Source organism: Gnatocerus cornutus, chromosome 8, assembly GCF_029298725.1.
Source record: "Gnatocerus cornutus isolate USDA-ARS CGAHR chromosome 8, icGnaCorn1.1, whole genome shotgun sequence".
Taxonomy (NCBI): Eukaryota; Metazoa; Arthropoda; class Insecta; order Coleoptera; family Tenebrionidae; genus Gnatocerus; species Gnatocerus cornutus.
The window spans coordinates 17,264,132-17,289,196 of record NC_142240.1 but is presented as its reverse complement, the minus strand read 5'-3'; the positions used below and the strand labels follow the sequence as shown (position 1 = coordinate 17,289,196).

The 25,065-nt window shown below is 35.2% G+C and overlaps 1 protein-coding gene across 4 annotated transcripts in view; it reads right to left on the bottom strand.

Moving 5' to 3' along the window:
- rg (A kinase anchor protein rugose) overlaps positions 1–25,065 on the bottom strand; it is a 168,924-nt gene that overhangs the window by 122,070 nt on the left and 21,789 nt on the right. For 3 of the 4 annotated variants that reach the window (XM_088043789.1, XM_088043793.1, XM_088043791.1), the window contains exons 1-2: positions 18,204–18,292; positions 16,585–16,819 (exon numbers count right to left, since the gene is read on the bottom strand). The exons of the other annotated variant lie outside the window; for it this stretch is intronic. In XM_088043789.1, the coding sequence (XP_087899915.1) occupies positions 16,585–16,800 (216 nt within the window). In that variant the 5' untranslated portion in view covers positions 16,801–16,819; positions 18,204–18,292. Of the gene's footprint in view, positions 1–16,584; positions 16,820–18,203; positions 18,293–25,065 lie in introns of those variants that run through there. 4 annotated transcript variants of the gene reach the window in all.

Genomic DNA, 25,065 nt, shown 5'->3' with positions numbered 1-25,065 from the left:
AAATTTGCACCATTTTCATTAAAATAAGAATTAAGTGCAAGACTGCAGAAGGCTCATTTTACCTAGGAACTGGAGATAAAATGATCTCTTGATTGAAGTAAAAGTTAGAGGAAACAATGAATATATTTATTTAAGTTTTAAGGAAAAACAAAATGAACTTAAATAACAAGAAGTAAAACAACAAAATAGAGACTCTTATTGAAGACATAAATAAATATTAAAAGAATTACATTTTTTTGTAAAAGTGAAAAGTTTTTCTGATTTAAGAAGTTTTTAATTCCGCCAAACAGAAATTGCAAGTGAATATATTTTTCTCTTCGTCTACTCTTGCACATTGACCATGAGCCCGTTTTTGGCACATACTGCCTCTAATCCAATCCTCTTTTTTTGAAGAGTGAATATATTTTTTCCAACAAAAAATAACATTGTGGACAGATTCTTTCTCTCGTTTTTGTTTTTTTATTACTGTGTATTTATATTAGAGGCAAAATGATCCCGGAACATAATACATAAATTTACAACATGCAATGTTGCAACTCAATCTACAAAAAATTGAAAGTTTAATGTTAATTCTTTAACACACCACAAAAGTCATTTTAAAATTTTAATTGCCTAACCTTAGATCTAACCAAGCAAAAACACAAATATCGCTGTAATTTTTTTGAATATCCACAAACTGCTTGCAGGTGCTTGTCTGCAATACCCGCAGGTTCAGCAACATATTTAATCATTCCATTGATAGATCGAACTAAGGGCAATTTGGAAATCAAAGGGAACCATTTTTACCCCGGTCTCCCCTACCCCCGCATTAAGCAAGTGTCGTGGAAAGTTCTCTGGGTCCAAGACAGGCAAAAAATCTCTTGTTGATGATTACATTACACTTAGTTATTAGATCAAAAGAAGTGCATGCCTTCAGCGTAGCAATCTGCAATTTAGCGCAAACACTGATAGAATTTATTATTGGATTTGCGATGGCAGCTTGTTCGCCGCCGCCCTGAGGAGACGGAGGCGGTTCATTTCGAGATCATAATTGATCTCTCCGTATCTCCGAACTAAAATCAGAGGGAAATCCGATTTGGCATTATAAAATAGGTCAAGTGAATAATCCGGAAATTGTATTAACTACTGATAAAACCTAGACGTGGAGGGTTTCCGATACGAAAAACATTTCATCTTAGAAAGTACTCGAAGAAAAGATTCGGGTCTTGGGAGGTGTTACGTATTCACCTCGCGAGCTTTGGCCGCAGTAAACGCAGAGCGAACCGAAATCCCGCAGGATACGTACGGGAGCTTTTATTATGTCCTAAATATTGAAGACTTTCCAAAGTCGAGACTGTATAGACTCGCGCGCGCCGCCAACATGGAAAATTTAATTAGTCCGTCGACTTAACAAACCTCGAATAATTAAAACAAAAATCTACATTGGAAACTTTGCACAAAGCGGCGATAAATCAAACGAGAGAGCATGTAAGGTGACCGGAAATTGGCCGTTTAAAGTAAATTTCAATGAATTTGGCGCACTCTTCAAATTAGAAAACTTCCGATGAAAGCTCCCGTAAAAGGGAAGCCCCGAGCGCGATCAAAGCAATCAGCGAAAAGCTCGCCAAAGCGGCAGTTACACTTCTCGTCAAAACCCGCATCTGTGCTTTAAAGACTCGGCACACATCGTTATCCTACCATCAAATGCAAATCATCCTCTTGATCACTTGCTGGACGAATCAGCCAAGAGCTTACAAAAAACCGTTCACGCGTTCCATGATAAATCACTGAAAGCTCCTGATTTTGAGAACATTACAAAGTTGATCTCTAATTGATTATCTCAGTGAGAATTTCGTGATGTTTCGTGGATGCATGACTAACCCGAATCGCTTTTGCTACGTTTTCGAAGTGACTTGCATCCGTCATGTAATTTTAGATATGTCGGCTTGATTTGCCGTAGAAGCTTACAAAAAGCGTTCTGCTTTATGTTGAAAGCAGCCGAGAGGGAGTCGTTAGTGCGAATCATGACTCTCAACGTACTCTGACAACAAGCAAAATGAAAATTAATTGCAAGCAAAGTAAGCTGGAGCATCGCCGATGTAATTGAAGTGCATCCTGTTAGAGAAACTGTAATTAAGACAAGTCCTGTCGTTATTTATTGCGTACAAAATTTGTTTAAGGAAAAGGCGGTTTTTAATTCATGAAAAGCTCTTGAAAAATGTGAAACAGCAACACAATGAAATAAAGGCTTCTGAGTTTGTTTCCCAAAGACATCAAACAAACTAATTATTTCCCAAATAATTGGCTCGCTCAAATTGGAAATCTTGAATACACACCCCCAGGACACCGCGCCAAACAAATTGTTTCATTAAATAACAATAAAAACATGTTTGCTACGTGCAAACTGCATATTCTGTCAACATTAAATTTTCAGAAGTTTCACGAATTGAAAATGTTCCATTCCATGACACGCCTTGTCAAAAACGTAAAAGCGAATTTTAGTTAGTTTCCTGGTTTCTGTGTACCGTTTGAATTAATGTTGTTGCCGAGTTTGCAGACGATACATGAGCACAATTTTTTCATGCAAAACACAATTTCATGAAAGATGTTTTGTGTTTCAGCACCGATGCTGTTGTTCAAACTTTGACAAAAACTTGAGACAAAGAGCGAGCAAAGTTTTACTCGTTATCCTACGTAAATTGATACAAAAGTGGCTTCATTTCATTAGAATCGTGAATAAGATTTTGAAATGACTTGTTGAAAAAACAAGCAGGAAGGATTAATTTCAGTTTCATGAATGGAGTTGTCACATTTGAAATGATCCTCGTTTGCGACCATGAAATAAAATAAATGTTACTGCCCGATGCGAAATTACGTGGTGAAGGGTCCTAACCACTTTTACGACATAATTTCGAGGTTAAATTTAAATTAATATAGGGTCGCTTAAATTAAATTCGTTTACTCTCGAATCTTGTAATCAGATCGTAATTTACACCCTAAAAAGTTTCTATCTCTGGCGAAAACTGACGATAATATGAGTGCTATTTCTAGTTGTTCGGAAAATCAATTAACCCTTGTTCTTCTCCCCCGAAAAAAACCGATAATGACTCTCGCAGAAGCACACTTTTTCTTCTTAACAGGACCTAATAACCTTAGCCGTCTGAAACCTTCCATTTCTAGGACAAAAGCCCCGAGTAAATAAATAAAGCGCCCCCAAAGCGACTGTCTCGCAAGAACATTAAAGACAAATACTCAAGATAAGGGACATTGTCGATGTTGAGTCACGACGCCTCAAAGGGCAACAATACGAAGACGTTGTTCCGACAACGCAGCTGCTGTTGTTTTATGGTAGCTTTTCAGGGGGCACTTCCATGTCACATGACATTAACTAAACGCCCCACACGTCTATTTTTCAATTGCTTGACGGAAGGCGTCGGTTTCTTCTCATTCTCACCCCTCGTCCATTTACAAGTGCTCTAATGCCGGTCGGGGCGGTCTCACTTTTCTGCCGTGGCGGTATCTGCAGTTGACGTTTTCAACATTTCCCTTCGAGATGAAAAACTTTCCACATAAGTATTTCGAATGGCATTTTTGGACGACGTTCAATAAACGGAAGCCGCTCTCGGCCCAGAGATTAATAGGGAAGGGTGTGATTTGCATTCGAAGGCTCTCGAAATTTTTTACGTAAACGGAAATTATACATATTTATTTATAATTCACCAAATAATGCATTAATCATAATAGGCAAAAAGTTTCGTTTAATAAACATATTGACCATCAACATCATGCCAAAGCATTTAATTATTCAAATTTGACATACTTTAGAACTGAATATTTCATGTGCATTTATGCATATATTTATTGTCCTAAAATGTGCGAGTATTAATAAATTATTACCGGGAAAATCGTTAATAATGCAGGAAACATTTCAGTAATGAATGGACCGCCAAAACCATTACTATTTTTTTGTGAAAAAACTCAAACTTTTCATTTTGAGGACGAATAAAAAATTTGCCATAATTTTTATTTAAATCTGTAACTTTCGTACTTTTAGCCCTAGAACTGTGACATTTAGAGGAATTACTGTTTTTCACTTGTTTTTCAACTGGGCCAAAATACAGAATTTTTGAGCCAAAAAAACGAATTTTAGAATTTTTCATTTTGAGCGCGAATAAAAAATTTGCAATATTTTTTATTAAAATCTGTGATTTTGGTACTTTTGGTCGAACTATGCAATTTGGAGGAGTTACTATCCTTAGCTTCTTTTCAACTGCGCCAACAGAATTTTTAAACAAAATAGATAAATTTTAGAATTTTTCAATTTGAGGGCAAATCAAAAATTTTCAATATTTTTTATTTAAATCTGTAATTTTCGTACTTTCAGCCCTAGAAGTATGAAATTTGGAAGAGTAACTATTCATGACTTCTTTTTCAACTGTGTTAAAGTACAGAATTTTCGAGCAAAAGAGACAAATTTTAGAATTTTTCATTTTGAGCGCGAATAAAAAATTTGCAATATTTTTTATTAAAATCTGTGATTTTGGTACTTTTGGTCGAACTATGCAATTTGGAGGAGTTACTATCCTTAGCTTCTTTTCAACTGCGCCAACAGAATTTTTAAACAAAATAGATAAATTTTAGAATTTTTCAATTTGAGGGCAAATCAAAAATTTTCAATATTTTTTATTTAAATCTGTAATTTTCGTACTTTCAGCCCTAGAAGTATGAAATTTGGAAGAGTAACTATTCATGACTTCTTTTTCAACTGTGCCAAAGTACAGAATTTTTGAGCAAAAAAGACAAATTTTAGAATTTTTCACTTTGAGCCCGAATCAAAAATTTGCAATATTTTTTATTTAAATCTGTAATTTTCGTACTTTTGGCCCTAGAACTATGCAATTTTGAGGAGTTACTACTCTTTGCTTCTTTTTCAACTGCGCCAAAATACAAAATTTTTAAATAAAAAAAAAACAAATTTTAGAATTTTTCATTTTGAGGGCGGATCAAAAATTTGTAATCTTTAAAAACTGTAAACTTTTGAGGAGTTACATTTCTTAACTTGTTTTTCAAGTGTGCCAAAGTACAGAATTTTTGAGCAAAAAAGACAAATTTTAGAATTTTTCACTTTGAGCACGAATCAAAAATTTGCAATATTTTTTATTTAAATCTGTAATTTTGGTACTTTTAGCCCAAAAACTATGCAATTTTGAGAAGAGACTATTCTTACCTTCTTTTTCAACTGCGCCAAAGTACAGAACTTTTAAACAAAAAAGACAAATTTTAAAATTTTTCATTTGAGGACAAATAAAAAATTTGCAATATTTTTTTATTAAAATCTGTAATTTTCGCACTTTTAGCCCTAGAACTCAGAAATTCAGAAAAGTTACTATTCTTGACTTGTTTATTAACTGTTTTAAAGTACAGATTTTTATAGCGAAAAACTCAAATTTTAGAATTTTTCATTCTGAGGGCGAGTGAAAAATTTAAAATAGTTTTCATTTAAATCGGTAAATTTCGTACTTTTAGCACTAGGACTATGAAATTTGAAGGAGTTACTATTTTTGACGTGTTTATCAACTGTGCCAAAGTACAGAATTTTGAACAAAGAAGACAAATTTTAGAATTTTTCATTTTAAGGGCGATTCAAAAATTTGCAATATTTTTTATTAAAATCGGTAATTTGCGTACTTTTAGCCCTAGAACTATAAAATTTGAAAGAATTACTATTCTTGACTTGTTTTTCAACTGTGCCAAAGTGCAGAATTTTTGAGCAAAAGAGACAAATTTTAGAATTAATTTATTTATTATTGGAATCTGCAATTTTCATACTTTTAAATATAGAATTATAAAATTTGAAAGAGTTACTATCCTTAACACTTTTTTCAACTATGCCAAAGTACAGAATTTTTGAACGAGGAAAACAAATTATAGAATTTTTCGTTTTAAGCTCGAATAAAAAATTTGCAATATGTTTTATTAAGCTCAGTAATTTTCGTACTTTTAGCCCTAGAACAGTGAAATTTAGAGGAGTTACTATTCTTAACCTGTTTTTCAGTTGTACCAAACAAAAAGTGCGCATTTATTGAATTTCCATTTGTGGGAATTCCAATAAATGCGCAAAATTATGAATATTTAAATGTACGTACAACAAATTCGCATTTACAATGAAAACATTTCCACCCCGCCGATTTTAACGATTTTAGAATAAACTAGCGCTTTTAAAAATGCTCATTCGTTTGCAACACAAAAACAGACCTGCAGCAGCCCCTGCGCCAGAAACAATCACAAATCAAAGAAAGAAAGCCCCTTCAAAGTAACAATGTCCACCCTCCCAATATTGGAACATTTCCTCCAAAAGGCAAATCCGTGAATCGACGCCTTAAATTTATCGGTCTAATTAAGCCAATGAAACGATAAAACCGGGCAATTTTATTCCGGATGGGCGCCATAAAAGACAATGGCGGCACGCGCTTTTATTGACATTCGAGCTTAGAAAATTACATCAACCGAATCGGGAAGGGAAAAAAGGCGTCTTTCGTCCATCCCGTCATTTTAGCGTCCCGTTTCAACATGTTGATACAGTCGTTAACTAGTTGCGGTCTTGACTTGACAATCGGCGAAAATCAAGTTGATCGTAAATATTTACGAAGGACGCGCACCGTTTTAATTATTTTACACAATGAGGAGAATGTTGCAGGACGGAAGAGCTTGAAGGCATCAAAGCGAGACGACTCATAAATAAATAAAATGGATATCTGATGATATCGCGTTGCGACGTTCGTCTCCATCACCGATTCCCTTTGTGGAGGCTCGTCCCGGATCGACCCGGAAAAAATGGAAAGAAAGGAGAAAAGTAGAGAATTTCAACGAGAGGACCCAAGGCTAACACGACGTTTTTACGGTAAAAGAAAGTGCACTTTTTAGTTATGAAAGCCGGGGAGGAATCATTCGCCATTAACAGAAATGAATGTTTTTCAGCGGAACAAAATGTATTGTTTCAGCGGCTTTAATTCACATCAAACGGATTTATTTTTAAGCTCTCACTACAGCCATTTTTCTCTTGATGATTGAATGATAGATCAAAGCTCGAATTCATAACATAACTCGACTTTATGGAATTTTCCGGCGCCAGGAGTCTGACGGGGTATCAATGTAATGACGGAATATCAACTATTCCGGTGACTCCGGACTGTTTGCTAAACAAGCACCGACCGGAATGTTCAAGTCGAGCTTTACACGAACGACCAACGAAAAACCAAAGTGGAGCTTTGAAATAAGGACGTAATTAGAACGAAAAGAGAAGTGTTTAATTAAAAAACATCAGCGATGAAATGGACGCGACAAGCTTCCTCCATTTCTCTATGAAATACTAAATGACGTAATTTAATTCTCCTTGAAAGAAAAGGGAAAAAAAGACCCCAACAATATGCCAGTTACTCAGTTAAGTAGTTAGCGACACTATGCTTTATTACACTAACAAAGTTTCGGGGATCCAATTAACTGACGACGAAGCAAAAATTCTTTGATAAGGGTAGAGGCGAGTAACTCTGATTGATAAGAAAAGTCTTCATTAATTAATGTTATCCGGTGCAGTGAAACATCAACGGTTTTTTAGAGAAATTCCATTTAATTTAATTTCAACCACAGTCAACATTAATTTGAGCAAATAATGAAATCGTTCGATGCCTGTCGAACCGAATCGATTCTATTTATTTCAGTCCAATACAGCAATGTTTTTGGCATTAATAACACGTCAAAACCTCTCGTTTCACTAAATCTTTACACGCAATAAAATTCGTACAAAAAGGGAATTTTAATACCGTCCTATCGAAGAAAAAATTCGTGTTGTTTATTAAACTCCACATTCCCCGATTTTAATATTAAATACCTTATTAAATGGGCACGCTTGGAATGTTATGAACACTATCTGACTGTTTCTAACAAAATTTTGTTATCCTCGCTCTAGAGAGCAGGCAAAAAATCTAATTGCAGGCTGATGTTATTGCCCCGGCGCTTTAGTAAGTAAAAGGGCCCATCACATATTCAATTACTTTGTTTATAAAACGTTTGGGATGCCGCCGGGAAAACTCACTCCGAAGAAATACATATTCATTGCGAGGAGAGGACTCATTGTGGATCAAAGAAGGTCGATTTAAGTCATACAATTCCTCTCTGATTGAATATTACATTTCCACGTGAAAATGACATTCAACTTTCAACATGACTAAAAACTCTAAAATCTCCGAGTCTGCAAATACGGAAAAGCTCATTATTTCATCTCAGAAATAAACATCAAATCTCGTTTTTATCCTGTTTTTTCCATGTGGACCTTTCGCCTTTGAACGCTGCTTCTTGTTGTTCTACGCTTTCCGGGACGTTTCATCTACCACTTTGAAATGCGTAAAGCACATAACTATTTGCTCTGTATCTCTCTTGGCTATTACACGACCAGAAACTAGTTGAGAAAGGAATGCTTTGAATATTCACAAAGAACATAGTAGTTTATAGCAACCTGCCTCAGGTTATTAAATTACAATGTGTTACGAACTAAGACACTTCATGTTAAAATAAGATCGTACCAGAGCGCTGAATTTTTATCTGTGATTTTCTCGCCGCCAAGTCTCAACGATTTTCATAAATCCGGCAGTTCACACGTTATACTCTCTTATTAAATTCGTTCTGTTGAAACGCCTGTCGCTATGGTTTATTTATAAAGTTATCGCCACAAAAATGGGTTTGTAGTCAAATTACAGGAGCTTGAGAACAAAATCTCTTTTGTCCCTTTTACAATAGCCCGTTGTGTTCCTCTAATCTCGCTAAATCCAATGACCATCTGCTATTCTTCAATTCAAGAATAATGGATTAGCTTCGTGTCACTCCAATAATTTATTAATTGAATTCGAAGGATCGATGTTCTTGAACTATCCCGGCGCATCCACCATTTCGGAAAATTACCGAATTCGCTTTTTATTTCGACAGTCCCTCTCTTAAACCGGATTTGTATAAATCCGTCGTTCGCTCCACGTCATATTTTTATTAAATTCGCTTCTTTCGCAACTTTATTTATTTACTTTCCGAGAATTTGGTACTTTGCCGTCGCGAAATCACCAATCCTGTTACAACTTCGTTGACAGTGCGGCAGAAGAAGTTTAGTAAAGATTTTTATTTTAATCTGTAATTTTCGTACTTTTAGCCCGAGAACTATGAAAGTTGAAGGAGTTACTATTCTTAACTTGTTTTTTAACTGTTCCAAAGTACATATTTTTTTAGCAAAAAACACAAATTTTAGAATTTTTCATTTTGAAGTCAACTGAATTTGCACTATTTTTGATTTAAATCTGTAAATTTCGTTCTTTTAGCACTAGGACTATGAAATTTGCAGGAGTTTCTATTCTTGACTTGTTTATCTGTGCCAAAGTACAGAATTTTTGAGCAAAGAAGACAAATTCTAGAATTTTTCATTGTGAGCGCGAACCAAAAATTTCCAATATTTTTTATTAAAATCTGTAATTTCCGTACTTTTAGCCCTAGAACTCTAAAATTTCGAGAAGTTACTATTTTTGACTTGTTTTTCAACTGTGCCAAACTACAGAATTTTTGAACAAAGAAGACAAATGTTAGAATTTTTCATTTTTTTCAATAATTTGCAATATTTTTTACTAAAATCTATAATTTTCGTACTTTCAGCCCTAGAAATCTGAAATTTGGAGGAGTTAGTATTTTTGACTTGTTTTTCAACTGTGCCAAAGTACCGAATTTTTGAACAAAGAAGACAAATGTTAGAATTTTTCATTTTGAGGGCGAATCAATAATTTGCAATATTTTTTACTAAAATCTATAATTTTCGTACTTGTAGCCCTAGAACTCTGAAATTTCGAGAAGTTACTATTTTTGACTTGTTTTTCAACTGTGCCAAACTACAGAATTTTTGAACAAAGAAGACAAATGTTAGAATATTTCATTTTGAGGGCGAATCAATAATTTGCAATATTTTTTACTAAAATCTATAATTTTCGTACTTGTAGCCCTAGAACTCTGAAATTTCGAGAAGTTACTATTTTTGACTTGTTTTTCAACTGTGCCAAACTACAGAATTTTTGAACAAAGAAGACAAATGTTAGAATATTTCATTTTGAGGGCGAATCAATAATTTGCAATATTTTTTACTAAAATCTATAATTTTCGTACTTTCAGCCCTAGAACTCTGAAATTTGGAGGAGTTACTATTTTTGACTTGTTTTTCAACTGTGCCAAACTACAGAATTTTTGAACCAAGAAGACAAATGTTAGAATTTTTCATTTTGAGGGCGAATCAATAATTTGCAATATTTTTTATTAAAATCTGTAATTTTCGTACTTTTAGCGCTAGAACTCAAAAATTTTAGAGAAGTTACTATTCTTGACTTGTTTTTCAACTGTGCCAAAGTACAGAATTTTTAAGAAAAGGAAACAAATTTTAGAATTTTTCATTTTAAGCGCGAATAAAAAATTTGCAAGTTTTTTTGTTTAAAATCTGTTATTTTCGTACTTTTAGCACTAAAACTATAAAATTTAAAAAAGTTACTATTCTTAACTTGTTTTTTAACTGTTCCAAAATACAATTTTTTTTTGAACAAAAAACACAAATTTTAGAATTTTTCCATTTTGAGGGCGAGTGAAAAAATTGCAATATTTTTCATTTAAATCTGCAAATTTCGTACTTTTAGCCCTAAAGCTCTGAAAATTGGAGGAGTTACTATTCTTAACTTGTTTTTTAACTGTTTCAAAGTACAGATTTTTTGAGCAAAAATTACAAATTTTAAAAATAGTTTCTTTCGCGACTTTATTTATTTACTTTCGGAGAATTTGGTGCTTTGCCGTCGCGAAATCACCAATCCTGTTACAACTTCGTTGACAGTGCGGCAGAAGAAGTTTAGTACAGATACCGATCGCCTTTTGAAAGTGTTAGCAAACAACCATCGATTGTCTGAAAAGTTCGACGGCGACAAAGTTGCATGGTTTAGTGAGTGAGTGCCAAGTCTAGCGCGAAAAAGCCCAGCAGTTCCGCCCTTTGACGGCCGTAGAAACTTTTGTCTTGTATCCGACAGATAATTTGACGGTTTTGAGTAATGCGGCGCACGAACTAAGAATGAATTTTTCGTTTTCTGGGCGATCATTATCGGTTTTTGTTCCGTCAATTATGGTCCAAGTCCGGATTTGCATGTAAATGAACGGAAAAGGAGTCACCTGAGGCCAAAGCCTTACGCATTTTATGCGTAGATTCGCCAGGGCGTCAATGGGCGACGAAATATGCAAATTTCGGGTTATTAATGGCCTGCTTTACATCTTTTTGTCGTGGCCCCATGATAGCCATTTTTAGCAGATCGAGAAAACTTCTTGTTGTATTGCAAATTCACATATTCATATTCAAAATTGCATTAAAACTTGCTCCAACTTTGCGAAAAACACAAAGTCCATTCAGACCGCGAACAAATGCAAATTTCCGCACCAATTAATCGCCGGTCGGTTACGATTTGCATGCAAATAAATCGCAAGAATTCGCCCTGAAAACCATCCCGAAAAACAAAAAGTCTAAATGATTTTTTTTATATAAAAGAGCCGTCCCACATTCATCCATCCATCACCATTGGTCACCTTGTTTTCAACATTTTTTCACCGATCGTGATTGATGATTTTCCAGAGGGTTGTTCTGGAATCCACCCCCGAATTCTCTCTCACTATTAGAATATCGTTGCCAGAAATCAATCGGGGAAATCTCCCGTAAAATTTAATTACACGCTTCCACTTATTTTAATATCGTTCTGTACTGGTGCGCTCCGGTTCCCGGACTGGATTTCATTCCGGGGCAAATTGCGACAAATTCATTAATACGGCCGGATTTTCGCATTTTTGTGTCCGAGTGAAACTCGCCGCTGAAAATGTTGAAACTTTCATTGCGTTTGAGGCGTACTTGAATTATATCGAGAGGACGTCCTGGAAATTTATTTCTTCAAGAGCAATACGTCGGAAGCAATCAAAAGCTTTATTTTTCATATATTCGTTTCTATCAAAAGAGCATTGTTAAAGTAATGTTTACTCGTCCTTTCTGTTACTGAAGCCGGTCACGTTCGATGCGACACATGCGACTGAAATATACGGTCCTTGCCTACTTTTCCTGATGCTTTGGTTATTGATTTTCTTGTTTTCTTATGTCTTCCAATTCGTCGAATAATCCCAGGATTTACATCGCACACGCTGTTATTGTCATGACATTAGATACTAAATAAGAATAACGCGTCGCTATGTTAATTAACGCCGAAAGTTCTTAGGAAGTTCGGCGGTTTTATAGTGAGAAGTTTCGAAAGCTTGGGAGTAATGTAGATCGATAAAAACAACAATAAATTTTCCGGACGAAGGAGAACGAGAGCGTGTTAAAAGACAAACTTCGGGTATAATTACATAATTCGATAGTCAATTTTAACGCGCAAATAGTTCTGACCACTCAGCTCACGTTTCAGGTATGCAAAGTTTATTGCAGCTCAACAAATTTTGAATTTCATCGGACTATTAAGGGCCACTCTTGTTAATACCATAATTTATTCCCCGAACTCAAAGTGGAAAGTGAGGAAAAGTTTAATACCCAGCGCATCCACCATTTTTCAATATCAGAATTTTAAAGTTTTGATACAAATTAATCACTCTCAGCTAAATCCTTTATCAGCGAGTTTGTTTGCAGTTTAATTGAAAGCACCAGTTTTGACCTGTAATTGGTCCGTATTTATCAATTTTGTTTCGGAAACAATGCGAAAATTCTGCGGTCCGAACTCTAAACTTTCGAAATATTTGGCATAGCTCAGAAACCTGAAAATTGAACGTTTCTGCTAGTTAACTTTCAGGAAGCAAAAATTCATGTAATTTCGGCCGTGCTGATAAAACCTTGAATTTAAAACTTGATCTGAAATTATTTTAAATCGGAACCAAGTATTTTAAAGAGCTTATAACACGAAAGTTAAGATTGGGAAAGTTTAGAAGATGGGGCCAGCAAAATACCCCATAACATCAAAAAAGTCACCCTTTCAGTTAAGGATTAAATAGGTTAAAACTCTAGGCGCTTTTCCCAAAATTTCGCGAGGTTTTTCAGCTCATTGCAGTTGAGTAAATTGCTTCCCGAATTCCCAAGAAGTCGCAATTAGAAGAAGCACTTATCATCTATCGACCCCGAAATTCTATTATGCAATATTTTTTATTAAAATTTGTAATTTTCGTACTTTTAGTCCTAGAACTAAAAATTTGAAAAAGTTACTATTTGTAACTTGATTTTTAACTGTGCCAAAATACAGAATTTTTTTACAAAGAGAACAAATTTTAAAATTTCTCATTTTGAGGGCAAATAAAAAATTTGCAATATTTTTTATTTAAATCTGTAATTTTCGTTCTTTTGGCCCTAGAACTATGAAATTTAGAGGAGTTACTATTTTTAACTTGGTTTTCAACCCTGCCAAAGTACAAAATAATTGAGCAAAGAAAACAAATTTTACAATTTTTCATTTCGGGGGCAAATCAAAAATTTGTATTATCTTTTAATAAAAATTTTAATAAAACTCTGCAATTTTTTTACTTTTGGCCCTAGAACTGTAAAATTTGAAGGAGTGGCCATTCTTAACCTGCTTTTCAACAGTGCCAAAGTACAGAATTTTTTAACAAAAAGAACAAATTTTAGAATTTTTCATTTTGAGCGCGAATAAATAATTTGCAATATTTTTTATTACAATCTGTAATTTTCGTAGTTTTAGCTCTAGAACTCTGAACTTTGGAGAAGTTACTATTCTTGTTTTTCCAACTGTGCCAATGTACATAATTTTTTAACAAAGAAGACAAATTTCAGAATGTTTCATTTTAAGGGCTAATAAAAAATTCACAATATTTTTCATTAAAATCTACTATTTCCTTACTCTTAGCCCTAGAACTGTAAAATTTGGAGAAGTTACTAATCTCAATTTCACTTTCAACTTTGCCAAAGTACAGAATTTTTGAGCAAAAGAGACAAATTTTAGAATTTTTCATATTGAAGACGAGTGAAAAAGTTGCAATATTTTTTATTTAAATTTGTAATTTTCGTAGTTTTAACCCTACAACTGTACAACTGTAAATTTGAAGGAGTTACTATTCTTAACTTGTTTTTCAACTGTACCAAAGTACAGAATTTTTGAGCAAATAAGACAAATTTTACAATTTTTCATATTGGGGGCAAATCAAAAATTTGCAATATTTTTTAATAAAAATTTTAATAAAACTCTGCATTTATTTTTATTTTAGCCCTAAAACTGTAAAATTTGAAAGAGTGACCATTCTTAACCTGCTTTTCAACTGTGCAAACGTGCAGAATTTTTTAACAAAGAGGACAAATTTTAGAATTTTTCATTTTGAGCGTGATCAAAAATTTCCAATATTTTTTATTAAAATCTGTAATTTTCGTACTTTTAGACCTAGAGCTCTAAAATTTAAAGAAGTTACTATTCTTAACATGATTTTTAACTGTGCTAAAATACAGAATTTTTTAACAAAGAGGACAAATTTTACAATTTTTCATTTTGGGGCAAATAAAAAATTTGCATTATTTTTAATTAAAATCTGCAATTTTTTTACTTTTAGCCCTAGAACTGTAAAATTTGAAGGAGTTACTATTCTTAACTTGTTCAACTGTGCCAAAGTACAGAATTTTTTAACAAAGAAGACAAGTTTTAGAATTTTTTATTTTGAGCGCGAATCAAAAATTTGTAATATTTTGTATTAAAATCTGTAATTTTCGTACTTTTAGCCTAAAAACTCTGTTCTTTGGAGGAGTTACTATTCTTGACTTGTTTTTCAACTGTGCCAAAGTACCGAATTTTTGAACAAAGAAGACAAATTTTAGAATTTTTCATTTTAAGGGCGAATAAAAAATTCACAATATTTTTCATTAAAATCTACTATTTTCTTACTCTTAGCCCTAGAACTGTAAAATTTGGAGAAGTTACTAATCTCAACTTCACTATCAACTGTGCCAAAGTACAGAATTTTTGAGCAAAAGAGACAAATTTTAAAATTTTTCATATTGAAGACGAGTGAAAAAGTTGCAATATTTTTTATTTAAATTTGTAATTTTTGTACTTTTAACCCTACAACTGTAAAATTTGAAGGAGTTACTATTCCTAACTTGTTTTTCAACAGAACCAAACTAAAAATGCGCATTTATTGACATTTCCATTTGTCGATAAATACCTACGCACTATTATGAATATTTAAATGAACCTAATGTAACTGCATTTGCAATGAAAACATTTACACCACGTCGATTTTAATGATTTTAGAAGAAACTAGCGATTTTAAAATTACCCATTCGTTTGCAACATAAAAACGGACCTACAGTTGCCCCCAGGCTAGAAACACTCACAAATCAAAGGAAGAAACAAAGAGCTTAAAACCTGAAAGTTAAGACTGGAAAAGTTTGAAAGATGGCACCTGCAAAATACCCCAAAGTATCAAAAACGGCCACCCTTTCAATTAAGGGATATAAAATCCTAGAAACGTTTTTTTAGTTAAGGTTTCCTTTGATTAAAAAAAAACTCGAAACTTCTCACCGCGATGTTATCTAGCAATCTATTCGGTTATTTAAATTTGGATTGAAACTCTAGGCGCGTTTCCCAAGATTTCGCGAGTTTTTTAAATTCATTGCAGTCGAGTAAATTACTTCCGGAATTTCCCAGAAGTCGCAATTAAAAGTTGCACTTTTCCACCCCGAAATTCTATTGTGCAGCTCGGCCAACAGTACAGAATATTAAATTGAGACACATCTGCAAAGGAGCCCCATTCTATCTCTCGTATATTAAACCGACGCATGAATAGATGACCATTGAAAATCTCCATCTGGGCCCCGCTATAACCGAATTAAAATCCATGTTTGTTTAAAGTCTGCATTTCGCTCGTTTATTGACATTCCTTCGTTCGTAATTAAATATTTCAGTCTTCGATAGGAAATGGTTACAATCTATCGCAGTCAAATGAAATTCCATAGACGGTGATCCGCCCCCAACCTCTGCTATATGTGTTCTAGCGGCATCCCTCCCCGGACCCATACATAAGCGTCATCATCTTTACGATGCCCGGAGGACCAGCACGGAATTATTAAAATGCTTTGGAAACTGTAATAAAAAGACAACGGTATCAAACGTTATTAAAGACAACCGCGCGGATTAAAAATGTAATAAAGTCGAGCTTTGGTTTATGTTTCGAAATGAATTTTTTTTCTTTGTCAGGGACGCACTCTTAAATCTTTGTAGGCGCCCGTTTTAAAATAAAACGGCCATTTGATGACCCGTTTCGTATTTAACTTTAACGGATTCTTTACGACGTGGGGGCCGCTTTGTGGAATTTTCAAAGAATTGCGACGTACGCTCGTGGGCGGAATTACAACGCGACAGAATATTTTATTATTTAGCGGTTGGCACAACTGGGATAATTGCGTTCCGTTGCAGCGGAAAGAGACTGCAACAATTTTAAAACTTGTGATTTATGTATACACCTGGGATACACCCGCCAAAAACATAATTAAATTGTTGGCTTTTACTGCGCCGATGACTCTCTTACCGAAAAAGCTTTGAGGAAAACCAAGCACTGTATGATCCCCTCCATGGTGTCTCCCGTGAGACAGAAAGTTCCGGTTAAATGTCTTCCGCGTCGGCCAACGGCCGCCGACGTCGCTAAACTCGCGTGCACTAAAGCCCGTCTTGGCAATGAACTTCCCGCCGCCAGTGCTGGGGGCATGGGCTTGGCGGCGCTCATCAGCCGCTCCAAAGAGTCCATTTTGCTCACACGTTCATCTCTACAATCCGACACTTAGAAACTCGCCTCTCAAGAAACCGAAAGGTGGATGGACACCTGTGGATCGGTATTGTGTTTTCTTAGCCCGGAACTTGATTGGATTAAAACGGGGGGAGGAAATTCGATTCGTTTTCACCTAATTACTAATATAATGAACGAGGTGGATGGAATTTCGGCAAATCTGACGAGGGGGTGAAATTGTTCAAAAAGTGGAGAACAAATGGACGTTCGTTGGTGGTGAGTAATCAGTTTCTCGATTGATAATAGGAACGAAAGTTTTCCCTTTAAAGCTCCTATAAAGTTAAATTCAATTACAGTGAGGAGCTTTTGTTACGAAAAGGATGAAACAAAGAGTTTCGTCACCTCAGAGATTCGCATAAGTGGGAAATTCGGAACAAAGAGATGAGACAAACCAAAAAAGAACAAAAATATTGGCGCTCGTAAGCCCAAAGCTACTGAAAAAAGAACCAAATCAAGATACATTTGTTCCGATTCATTCTCTTTGATTTCGAAAGCCCCTTGAAACTTTTTCTTTAATTTACACGAATTGGAAAAACAAACTCCTCGTTTTAGTGGTATCCACAAACATTATTTCGCGAAAAAACTGTTTAATTCAAATCAATGCAAACTGCTGTGAAACAAATTTACATATTTGAAGTTAATTACAATTCTTGACTTTGCAAACTCAAATATTTAGTCTTATAGAGATCTTCTCTTTCATCAAAAACAATTAAAAGTGATTCCGCGACCAAGAAAAACAGTAATTTTAAAAGTTTCCAAAATATTTATAACCCCATAGAATCAAATCAACGCAACCTGGAGTTTAAATTAATATTTGAAAAGACTTTTTCCGTGAAAACGATCAATTAAAGTCCGTAAAAAATTACAACTTGGAGCTTTCCGAATGATCAAATTCGTATTATCATTCTCTGAGGATGTGCAGTGGCGCAGCACATTAAAATTGTAATCTGAAGATATTTTCTCCGAGTCTATTAGTGCAAAAGTAATCCGAGAGTCTGAATAATTTCCTCCAGAGGCATGCAACGTGACCTTGTTTTGAAAAGTCATTTTCCTCGTCACAATAAAACCATTGAAAAAGTCGTAAGATTCCGTCTATGCAAATCTGCCCTATTTACAATTCGGAATAATATCCATCTCTTCCATTGACATAAGACCCGATCGTATCTGATCTTTGAAAATACGTTCTTCTCTCGCCAACACCGTGTTTACGTGCCGAAGGAAACATCAAAACGCAATCTTCTCACCGGAAAGATTTCCCGAGGGCCACCAACCGTAACGATATGTACGCCGTCACCAAAAAACCCAAACCGTCCAGGCGTCCACCCTTTCATTAAACCACCGTTGCAATAAAAATACAAAATCACCAATAAAAATGTTTTATTTGCCATTTTCATCCATCGTTGCCATTATTACAGAATGTAAACATCGAGAACGCACATCGACCCTTCGGTAATTCCGTGAGAGGCGAGTTTCGACCATCGATCTTTCTTAGGGACTCTATGGAAAGAGAAATATATCGCGATGGGGCGTGCACACCCCTAACCACCCCTTTCGGACGGTCAATTCCGCCGACTCAACACTTGTCCTTCTGTTCAGGAATGGTGTAGATCACATGGCGACATTCCGCCTTTGCGATTTCACCCTCGACGCCGTCGTCCTTCTTCCGAGGGGTGCACTGGTAAAGTAGCTCGCACAACTCGTAGCACAGAAAACACACCCCAATTATGATGAATGTTTCCATTCTAGTTCGCCAGATATAAAACGAAGATCGCCCGCCACAGCACTTCGTCACGGACACGCTCTTCGGGAACACGACGCGCCCTTCGAGGACGTCGGTACACTGCTAACGCGGTCCAGGACTCGCGTTCGGATGCTGCGCGAACAGACACGATCCTGCACGAAAGGATAATTATGTCAGAAGACTTTTCAAATACGGGCATGGCGAAAAACGTGCACTCCAAGAAAGATATACAAAAAATGCGACAAGGACTATTCTTGTAATCACGCGAAAAATCTCACACGTAATCGCCCGCTACGAACAGTACGGGGACTTTAACTAATGTTTTATGCAAAACTTGCAAACTTCCAGTTTAAAGACTGAACTTCTGCAGATTAGAAACTGCCAGTACTGCGTGATTAACTTTGGGAATGTTCTTGGTCGCCACTGTTAAACACAGTATGCAGCTCCATTACTTACATTAATGAAACCTAACTGAACACGAACATGAAAGAACTTTATGTCAACATTTCCAGGAACTGCTCAAGTTAGATCCTATTAAGTTTGCAAAAAATTGATTGCAAAAGCGCACGATCAAATTCAATGGGCTAAATAAAACCTCTAACACTTATCGTAACACCGTAAACACCTACTTTTATTATCTTAAAAACAGTCTTTAGATGCAACGGGTAATGGTATTCTAAACATTTGATAGCCCCATTAGGGAAATTCCGCACAGAAACAGATACGAAATTAAAGGTAAAGACGGAGCTCCAAACTTTGAGACGCATATTCAAGTCAAATTTGACGAATATCTTATAAACTCTCCCGATTGTCAATTCCGCGAAACGAAGCTGAAACTTCCACATGTAAAATTTAATAATATAAATTTTAAATAGAGAGCGCATCGCAAAGTTACGGATGAAGAAGCATGGTCAATGGAATAAGCGCACATTTGTTGTGCATAGGAATATGGTCTCGTAATTTTACCTCTTCTGCAAAAGTTCTGCATCTCTGCCGTCTGCTACAACCGCATAATATGCATATAACAAACTGCGCCTTATGCCGAGACAAAACACGTCAATTATTTAAAAGAACACGATAATTAGATGAACACCTGCAAAAGAATATTCAATTAACCGATTAAAAACGAAAAGAATTCGAATTGAGCGAGAATCGAGTCCTCAGACCTAATTAACACCCTTTTTTCACTGTCGAATTTAATAATCACACTTGAAACTTAAATTTAGCCAGATTTCCGCAAAAACAATAACCCTGAATCTTAAATTTAATTGCAAGCTTTTCGTAAAATAACACTACAGAGGCCGGGAAACTAATTAAAAACGAAAAAACTCATTGTAAGGAACCGCTGGGTCTTAATTCCTTATTTTTTCTGTTGTTTCAGGACGTAGATTCGTCCCAATTAGTCTTAAACAAGCAGAATGAGATTATGATTATAAACGCGCCGAAATAATCTCTTTATCGAGTAATCATCTTATTTATGCTACTTCGTCTTTACGTTAAACTGCATTTTTGGGACAAAGGACAGTTAATCTCTCTTCGGCAAACGAAAAATTTTGCCCACTTTTCCAATTCTCTGGTTTAACAGAGTTAAAAGCACGCATTTCAACAAAGCCCACAAAATAAAACATCATCAACTCCACACTGCATTATACCGGCAGCTTTTTGTTGCAAACTTCTCTATAATTTGCTTCAATTTCACGAGCAACAATGGAACTGAGCTAAATTTACTCTACAATAGCACTTCTCTATTTTTTCGCGCCATTCAGAGCTTAATCAAAAATTACATCATCGACTACACATGACTCAAATTATATCGTGAAATATACAATAACTGAACAAAGCTCAAAGTACTTGACAATCACAATAGAGACCTATTTTAGTGACGTTCATGGTTTGAGCACTCGATTTCACTACAAAGGCTTTTGTTCTCTATAGAATTTAAAGTAAAATTTTTAATCCCCATCGGGTATCAATTCGAAATGCAACGAGCTATTTAATTACGTAACCGGAAATGCAAACAATTAAAAAGTCGAAATGTCGAATTCCGCCGGTCGGTCAAAATCACGATCGAAATAAATTAGCCCGGCGCATCCACCACTTTTCGGAAAACATACGAGTTCCATTACACGAACTGCGAAGTGCATCCACATAACATTCCACACACGAAGAACCGATAGATCTCAAGCACATGGAAGATAAAGAGGTGTAAACACGCTAGAGAAAATTAAAATTTACGGCTTCGCGCGAAGAATAGACGCCGCCTCCACTGAGGAAATATTAAACCAGTTATAAGTACATGTGAGTTATTAGTCTTCGGATTAGCAACAACAGTGTATATCCACTTCTTTGCATAATTCATCCGAAAACGACGTGATTTAAGCGGTGATAAATGGACCGTGTAAATAAACAAGGCAAAGTACTTTCCTGGGCCCTTAATGCCACTAAAGTAATGAGGGGTGGTTTAAAAAAAAACTGAAAAATGAAAGACGAGATTCTTCTCGAGCGGCTAATTAGTTGATAATTGAACAGTTAATTATTATCGATCAACAAATTGAATAGTTTGAATTTCATGTCACGCATCAACGTTGCAGAGTTATTAATCATTTAAAGCTAATTAATAGAAGTTAGTTGGAGCAGAGGCTGGGTTATTATTAACATCGAATATGAGACGAGACTAAATTTAAGAGGCTGCAAAGGTGCTAGCAAAAGTTCGAACGAAATCGCCGCGGGGGAAATTATAATTAAGTTGGATCGATAATTTAAAATTAGTTGTATCGCGAAAAACATGAAAGGGCGCCGAGAGGGAGTGTCGATAAATTGACATAAAACAGAGTCAAATTGAGGGTTTTCCAAGTGCACTATTTATCAACCATCCCCTAACACCCAACTGCACTTGAATGGCGGCAATTGAAAATTGAGCCCACTGAACTATAAGTTCCGTCGAACATAAATTAGAACTATGCATCTGAAAACGACACCCTCAAAACAACACCAGTCTGTGCACTTCTTCTAATTATCACATATTCGACTCCCGGTAACTCCATTTTCATTCAAAGAGGGTCGATATCTCCCCAGAAGTGCATTACCAGCTTTTACGAGCGCGAACATAATGTACCATCTGCGTCGCAACTACACACGAATGATAATTACAGAATCTAGTCGCGCAAATTGCAAACCAACAATTCGTGTGAGCCGCCACCCCCGCGATCGGAATAATTTCTCTTTGAAACTTATGAATGGTGCAAACCACCCGACGTTGACAATGTCCAGGTTCCAACCGCAGAAACCGAAATCGTAACGTAACGAGGTTGCCGCAACGCCTCTAATTTGATTGAAAGAATCGACGAGGCCTTTAATTTGCAAATGAAGGGGTTGGTCGTCATTATGGGCATAAACGCGCTAATTGGCCGCCGTCCCCGGGGCATGATCGACAGTCTCCTGACCACTTGAGTTGAAGTTCACCCTTCCTTTCACCCAAGTTCGAGGTATGGGCAGATCAAGGGTCAGATCATATAATAGTAAATATAACGGAGAAGAAAATACTGCAATAGTTTGAAAGTTCTTTGCACAAATATTCCACAAACAAAAAGAGGAACATATTTTTGAAAAGAAATGATGTCTTTTTAAGGGATTGCTGGGAGTTTTACTTCCAGTCTTGACAGTTGGCCTTGTCACAGTGTTTTATCTCCTCGAATATTGATAACAATCAGCATTCTTCGTGGCAAACAGCCAATTAAATTTCTAACTTCTTTTTGCGATTTTTTCACATTTCTGTTAAATCAGTAGGATAAAATTATTAGTTCTGAAAGGATTGCAGAATACTGCTGCATCAGTTAATTTTGCATTTCAAACTAAAGCTGTCTTGTTGGTGTGACTCGTCAATAATTTTTGTAAAGCCATTTTTAAAATGAGTAAGTCAACTTTGCCCTAATTTTGAAGGGCAGTGTGTAAAAAAATGCAAAAAAAAATTAAGATATACAAAACAAAAAAAATACAGAAAAAAAAACATAAAAAAATTACTTAAGCAAAAACAAAAAATCCCACTAAAATTATTTCTTTACCGTTTCGGGTAACATAAATGACATATGTCATTCAGTTTTATTAATATCGCATCACAAAATTCTTCATATTTGAAAAACAACTATACCAGTTTTGAGTAGTGTATTAACTCTGCCAAATTGCAAAATTTTGAAGCAAAAGATACAGATTTTAGAAATTTTTAGTTTTGAGACTAAACAAAACGTTTCCAGATTCTTCACCAAAATTCGTAATTTTGGTAATTTTGGTGCTACAACTATGAATTTGGGGAAAATTACTATTTTTGAGTCGTTTATTTACTCTACCAAATTGCAAAATTGTAGAGCAAAAGACACAGATTTTAGGAATTTTTGGTTTTGAGACCACGCAAAAAGTTTCTGCATCGTTAAAAAAACGTAATTTTAGTAATTTTAGAGCTACAACTATGAAAGTTACTAGTTTTCAGTCGTTTATTAACTTCACCAAATTGCAAAATTGTGGAGCAAAAGACAAAAGTTAGAAATTTTTATTTTCAAGAACAAACAAAAGTTCCCACTAAAATACTTAGATGTAATGTAAAATAATGTAATTTGGGAAATTTTAGTGCAACAACTATGAAACTTGGAGAAATTACTATCTTGGAGTCGTGTATTAAGTTTAATAGATTGCAAAATCATAAAGCTAAAGACACAGATTTTAGAAATTTCTGTTTTTGAGATCAAGCAAAAAGTTCCCAGATCCTTCATTAAAATGCTTAATTTTAGTAATTTTAGTGCTACAGCTATCAAATTTGGGTAATTACTATTTTTGAGTCGTGTATTGACTCTACTAAATTACAAAATTGTGGAGCAAAAGACACAGAAGTTAGAAATTTTTATTTTTGAGACCAAGCAAAAAGTTCCCACAACCTCCAAAAAAAATCGTAATTTTAGTAGTTTTAATAATTTAATAATTTTAGTGTTACAGTACTGAAATTTAGAAAAGTTACTATTTTCAAGTTGAGTTTTAACTACGTCAAATTGCAAAGAGCAAAAGACACAAATTTTAGAAATTTTTGATTTAAGACCAAAGCAAAAAGTTCCTAGATCCTTTGCTAAAATTCGTAATTTTGGTAATTTTAGTGCTACAGATGAAATTTGGAGAAATTATATACTAATTTAAAGATGTACATTAACTCTATTAAATTCCAAAATTGTGGAGCGAAAAACACAGATTTTAGAAATTTTTAGTTTTGAGACCAAGCAAAAAGTTCCCACATCCTTTACTAAAATTCGTAATTTAGTGTTATAACTATGAAACTTCTAAAATGAATAAGTCAATTTAATTTTGGAGGGCAGTGTATAATGGAAAAAAATGCAAAAAAAAAATAAAAAAATACAAATAAAAAAAAATACAAATCAAAAAAAATACAAAAATCGCTAAACTTTCAAAAATGTAAACAAAATTACAGCCGTCCTAATTAATAAATTGACTTTTCTCTTGCGCCAATCGGTTTGTTTTGAAAATGAGTAGCATTCGTTGTTAAGTCAAATTTTTATAACGAAAAATAACAAAGAAACCGCATCTTAATAGCTCTTTTCGTTTTCGTGCTATTTTGAACAAACTTTCACATTGAAACGCTCTATTTTCAAATATGGATAGTTCAACCTTAACTTCCCGACCTATCTCCCCCCGAAAACACGTTTAAATACCTCCACGTTCGACGCGGAATGAAGAATCAATGCGACATTCCCGTCCTTCCATTACCCCAAAACCCTAAACCAACAACAAACACTACGACGACGCGTTTCAACCCCGAATTACAACATCCACTCTTCAATTCCGCCACGGTTAAAATATTAACGAACCCTTTACCCGCGATGAATGTTTAATCTTTGACGTTGCGTGTGACCCCATTCGACCCATCCAAAGTCATCTCACCTGAAAATAAGCGAAAAGCAATAATCCCATCGAACGGCGATGCTTCGGGGTGTTATTTCACAGGCCGATGGCCATCGCCGACCTCCGTGAACGAGCCGTCGGGAGTGCTTTCTGTTTATGTGTTTTACGGACGGCGACGTCGAAGGTTTGATGGGCGAAACCGACGTCAAACGACTTAAAATACGAAAAGATGGCCGCAGATTTCACGCATTTTGGACACATCGAGGAAAAGACGCTTGCTTAATGATGGAAAATCCACATCTTTACGACGAGTCGTAACAAAGGATACTAAGTAATTTTATCGGTCGTCAAAGCTGCCCAGGTGCATGAATAACATACTCTCACGAGGACCCAAATGGCCTGAATTACCATTGTTGTAGCTGAAGAGATCCGCGCGAATTTCATTCTATGACAAGAAAGTGTTCGTTGCTCGGTTTGAGGAGTTAAAGTTAAACATTGGAAACTTAGATCAAACACTGGAAATCATGTTTAAAGTAGTAGAATTCGAATTTGCACTAGCAAATGTCAGGTTCAGTCGCGAACTAATT